At 41.5% G+C, this 6,000-nt stretch overlaps 1 protein-coding gene across 1 annotated transcript in view; it reads left to right on the top strand.

Annotated features, from left to right (window-relative positions):
• The first annotated feature begins 211 nt into the window (after nt 1-211).
• LOC140391389 (T-cell surface protein tactile-like) overlaps nt 212-6,000 on the top strand; it is a 187,607-nt gene continuing 181,818 nt past the window's right edge. The window contains exon 1 of the mRNA XM_072475937.1: nt 212-336. Coding sequence (XP_072332038.1) covers nt 270-336 — 67 coding nt within the window. The 5' untranslated portion in view covers nt 212-269. The remainder of the gene's footprint in view (nt 337-6,000) is intronic.

The following is a 6,000-nucleotide window of genomic DNA, read 5'->3' as shown; positions in this document are numbered from 1 at the left end:
GGAGGTACAAAAAGCAAATTATTTTCTCTGATCAAAAATTTTCATACAGCTGGTGTTTTACCTGTGGGTGTTACTGTTGAATGCTGCATGTGTAGCTGCTGCTAACTATGCTGTTAAACGGATGTGGCTGAATGATGAAACAAAACAAAGATAAAGTTAACATTAGTGCTGTGGTTCACTGACTCACTTTTGAGCTCAGCTTCCTGTACTGTAGTGATCCTGTGGAGCCACAATTGCTGAACAAACTGTGATGATCTGACACGAAAACTATGGCGACACAAGTAAAACATGACCATCCTCCATTCTTTCTCTTTGTGTTGCTATACCTTATCCATGGTAAGTGTTCCCATTTTCCTTCAAACTCTTTTTTTCATGTAATGAAAGACATGCCGACACGTGTGTAAAAATGGTGTCATCTCTGAGAGGGTTGTAGTTACATTTATTTTCCTCTAAATGTGTTGTGCAATGTTAGGTCTGCCAGTGACTAGAAAACATAGTCACTGACAAACAAAGTCACTAGAAAACATATCTGTGACACTGACGTTCTGTATTTAGTATGAAATGAAATGAAATGAAAATCGCTTATTGTCACAAGTAGGCTTCAAATGAAGTTACTGTGAAAAGCCCCTAGTCGCCACATTCCGGCGCCTGTTCGGGGAGGCTGTTACGGGAATTGAACCACGCTGCTGGCCTGCCTTGGTCTGCTTTCAAAGCCAGCGATTTAGCCCTGTGCTAAACAGCCTATGGTATGGTGGTGCACTGATTTTCCTGCGAGAAAGTTATTGGTCATGCTTTGTGGTGAAGGTGTTGTGGGACATAAGCAATGATGTAAAAATATTGTTGCTGGTACAGGGAGAGAAGGCAGGGCAATACAAGCAGAAGGACACTTCCTTTTGGCTTGGTGACAAATCAATCTGATCAGCAACAAACTTGCCAAATGAGGACAGTTCAAGCTCTGAGTGGTTTCAAAGAACAACAGCATCACTAAGAATAAGTGAATACATTACATATGTTTGTAACTATAAAAGTGGAAATGAGTTATTCCAGCATAAGGTGCCCAGTGTTACCGAGGCACAAAGTATAAATCACCAGTGACGGCAGTGTGTACTGGCTACATGATGTACTGTAGCAACTTACTCCGTTTGACAGCACCTTCCACATTTCGACAGCCTAGAAGTACAAAGCCAGCAGACACATGGATAAATCACCACCTGCAGGTTCCCCACCAAGTCACAGCCCATCCTTAATTGGAAGTATGGGCGAACTGTGAGGGGCGATTTTCTGACCGTGCCGACTCCGAGATTGAAAATTCCCACCCGAGGTTAACAGACGACGGTTCCCGTGGCACTTGGGACTGGAATATTGGGTTTATGCGCATCACATGGACAGCAATTCAATATGAGCATTAAATGGTGGCCTTGCCAGTGATGCCCACTTCCCATGTGAGAATAAAAAAAGGTTTGTTTTTATGTCAGGAAAGCACTTTAAAATGCTGCTACTTGCAGCTACTCCTGTTGTCATGATCTTGTGCCATCCTCACATATTCACTGTAGCTCATTTGCAACCTTTCAGTGACATCTGATACCCATTGTGCCTCGGTCAACCTCACTTTCTGCTGCCCCCCTCTCTGCACTCAATAGGAGACCTTTAGCTTTTCAGATCCGGTCAATTTACTGGGACTGGGGCTGGTGGGTTAAACAGTTGGCTAATCAGCAGTTGAACAATGCCAGCAGCGGGGTTCAATTCCCGTACCGGCCTCCCCGAACAGGTGATTATTATTAATTGGCGGAGATGTAGACATTTTCTTTTTCGGAAGTCACTTTTTAGTCTTCACCTTGCTCGTGCTATTTCAAGCGCCGCTTCATTTTTCCAATGGTCAGTAAGTAGAATTTTAAATTTATGTCAAAGCATCCACATTTCAAAGGCCTCTACTTTCTACCAGATCTTTATTTATTTTCCAGGTTTCTGAGGTGTGCAGAAAAGTGGATGAAATATAGCATCTTACTAATTTCTTCCTTGTTACAAGCTTGAATTTTCTTGTTCACACATTCTTCATCTGCAAATAATGACATCTAAGTATACGAATTGACGGACATATGAATTAGGAGTAGGAGTTGGCCACATGGCCCTTTGAGCCTACTCAGCCATTGAATGCAGTATGGGTGATCTGATTTTAACCACAGTTCCATATTCCTCTCTACCCCGGAAAACATTTCACCACCTTCCCTATCAAGAATCTATCTACTTCGACCTTAAAAAGATTCCACCTCCACTGCCTCCACTGAGAGAGTTCCAAAGACTCGTAACCCTCAGAGAAAATGATTTGGCCTAATCTCTGTTTTAAATGGCAACCCCTGATTTTTAAAGTGATCCCAATTTCTAGATTCTCCCACAGCCTCTCCACATCCACCCTATCAATACCCCTCAGGACCTTTATATGTTTCAGTCAAGTCACCTGTTACTCTTCGAAGCTCCAGCAGATACAAGCCTAACATGTCCAACCTTACCTCGTAAGACAACCCACCCATTCCTGGTATTAGTCTGGTAAACCTTCTCTGAACTGCTTCCAACACATCGTTCCTTAAAAAGGGGCAGCACGGTAGCATAGTGGTTAGCACAGGTGCTTCATAGCTCCAGGGCTCCAGGTTCGATTCCTGGCTTGGGTCACTGTCTGTGCAGAGTCTGCACATTCTGCGTGGGTTTCTTCCGGGTGCTCCGGTTTCCTCCCGGTGCTCCAGTTTGCTCCCGCAGTCCAAAGATGTGCGGATTAGGTGGATTGGCCATGCTAAATTGCCCTTAGGTTAGGTGGGGTTACTGTGTTATGGGGATAGAGTGGAGGTGTGAGCTTAATTGGGGTGCTCTTTCCAAGAGCTGGTGCAGATTTGATGGGCTGAATGCCCTCCTTCTGCACTGTAAATTCTATGATCTATGATCTAAATATGGTGACCAATACTGCATTCAATATTCCAGATGTGCTCTCACCAATGCCCGTAACAGCTGAATCAGATCCCTCTGGATCTTAGAGCTCTGCAGTTATCCCCATTTAGATAATATGTTTCATTCTTATTCTTCCTGCCAAATGGAACAATTGTATGTTGGTCCAAATTATGCTCCATTTGCCAGATCTTCCCCACTCACCGAACCTATTTATCCTTTTGTAGCCTCCTTTTGGCCTCTTCACAATTTATTTCCCTACCTATCTTTCTGTCATCATCAAATTTGGTAACTATATCTTTGTCCCTTCATTCAAGTCATTATAAATAGTTGAAGCCCCAGCACTGATTGCTGTGGTACATCACTGGTTCCATCTTGCTAACCAAAAATGACCAATTTATGCCGACTCTCTGTTTCCAGTTAGGCAATCTTCTTTCATGCCAACCTGTTACCCAGTACACCATGAGATTTTATTTTCCACTATAACATTTGTTGTGTATCAAATGCCTTCTAAAAATTGTGTACAGTTCCCCTTTATCAACATCACATGTTATTTCTTCAAAGAACTCCAATAAATTGGTTAAACATGATTTCCCTTCCACAAAACCATGTTGACTCTGCCTGATTATCTTAAATTCATCTAAGCTCCCTGCTATAATGGCTTTAATAATACTTTCTAATAATGGCAGCACAGTAGCACAATTGGATAGCACTGTGGCTTCACAGCGCCAAGGTCCCAGGTTTGATTCCCCGCTGGGTCACTGTCTGTGCAGAGTCTGCACGTTCTCCCTGTGTCTGCGTGGGTTTCCTCCGGTTTCCTTCTAAAGACGTGCAGCTTAGGTGGATTGGCCATGTGACCAAAAAGGTTAGGAGGGTTATTGGGTTACGGGGATAGGGTGGAAGTGAGGGTTTAAGTGGGTCGATGCAGACTCGATGGGCTGAATGGCCTCTTTCTGCACTGTATGTTCTATGTTCTAATGTTTTCCCTGTGACTGATGTTCAACTAAGTTGCCTATAGTTGCCTGCTTCCTGACCCCCTCCCATGCGGCCCTGGTGACTTGTCAGCTCCCAGCTCCAACAATTTTCTCAATGATTGTAATTGAGAAATTGTAATTCTCATGAGTTCCTCCCTTTCAGTTCTTATTTACATCTATTACAGTGAAGATTGCTACAAACCAACTGTTCAATCCTCTGCATTCTCCTTATTTTCCATTATTAATTCCCCAGACTCACTTCTCATTGGACAAAATCTCTCTTTGTTAACTCTGCTTTTTCAAAATATCTTTAGAAGCTCTTTCTATTTCTACCTAGATTTATCTTGGACTCTAATTTTCCCTTCTTACTAATCTTTGGAATTTTTTCTTCAATCTTCTGACCTGCCAGCCATCTTTGCACAATGATATGCTTTCTCTATGAGTTTTGTAATATCTTTACCTTTTTTAGTCAACCATGGAAGTTGGGTTCTCCCCTTGAAATTTATTTTCTGATTGGAATGTTTCAATTCTGTGTGTTCTGAATGATCCTCTTAAATATGTGCCAGTGCATCTCTATTGATCTATCTCTTAACCTAAATTGCCAGTTCATTTCTGTTAGCTCTGCTTTAATGCCTTCATAATTACTCTTTTTTAAGTTAAAAATATTAATCCAACTCTTCTCCAGCTCAAACTCTTGTACTCTCATTTTCCCTCCTAATTAATCTTTTAGTCATTCTTTGCTTATTAAATGTCGTCCACCTGCAAATAAGATAAACTTATTATGTGCTTTAGGTATTTATTTTAATTATTTTATGTCTAAAAATTATTTTATTTTAAAATTTTAGTCCTTTTATTTATAGACCTACTTTGCTGTCCTCAGCCAGCTATTAAGGATGAGGGGAGATCTTATTGAAACTTACAGGATACTGAGCAACCTAGACAGACTGGACGTGGAGAGGATGTTTCCACTCATTGGAAAAACTAGAATCCGAGGGCACAGCCTCAGACTAAAGGGACAATCCTTTAAAACTGAGATGGGGAGGAATTTCTTCAGTCAGAGGGCGGTGAATCTGTGGAACTGTTTGCCGCAGTAGGCTGCGGAGACCAAGCCACTGAGTGTCTTTAAGACAGAGGTAGATAGGTTCTTGATTAATAAGGGGATCAGGGGTTATGGGGAGAAAGCAGGAGAATGGGGATGAGAAACATTTCAGCCATGATTGAATGGCGGGGCAGACTCGATGGGCCATATGGCCGAAGTCTGGGTCTTATAATACACTATCCCTTACACCTGTCCCTTTTCTAGTTTCCATTCTCCTCATGCTCTCCTTGTGCTCTTTTATCCTGTGTCTCTGAGGCTCTCCTCATGCTCTTTTTGTGTGTGTCTCCGCTCTCGTCGAGCTCTTTTATCTGCGTCTCTGAGGCTCTTCTTGTGCTCTGTTATCCTGTGTCTCTGCTCTCCTCATGTTATTTTATTCTGTGACTCCGCTGTTCTCTATTCATGCTCTGTTATCCTCCATACTATCTCTGTACTTCTTCTAACTTTGTCATCATATCTATCAACTTCTGTTATCATTAGTTCTAAATAGACAAATGCATCAACTTGCTCCAGTGTGGCACAATCCACTTCAATTTTAATCTTGATTCTTCTAATGTATTCCTTCTAACTACCATTGTTCTTGTCTTTTCGTGTTGATATTCAATCAATACTCCAAACTACTGCATTTCCTTAAGATATTTTGTAAGGTCCTCTTGTGATTCTGCAAGAAGCAATTTGTAGTTTTATTCTCCAAATAGTTATTATGTGTACAGATTGAATAATTTTGGCGAAGGTATGCTGCCATGTCATCTCTTCACTTGAAGCATATCTGATGGTTCATCTTTCAGCCTGATGATTGCTATTTGGTCCCAAAATAGGCTTTGGATAAATTGCACATCTTTCATGTCAATGTCACACTTTTTCTTTTGGTGATAAATGCATTAAAATGCATTTTCATAGCCTTTGAAGCATATGTAACTGTCTTTTTCACTTAGAGATATTTATCGAAGATTTTTCTTGAGTTCCCTCTCTTGTTCCCTCTGTGGCTTCACAGCG

Source organism: Scyliorhinus torazame, chromosome 15 (genome assembly GCF_047496885.1).
Source record: "Scyliorhinus torazame isolate Kashiwa2021f chromosome 15, sScyTor2.1, whole genome shotgun sequence".
NCBI lineage: Eukaryota > Metazoa > Chordata > Chondrichthyes > Carcharhiniformes > Scyliorhinidae > Scyliorhinus > Scyliorhinus torazame.
Note: the sequence above shows the minus strand (reverse complement) of the source record. Positions and strands in the feature narration are given on the sequence as shown.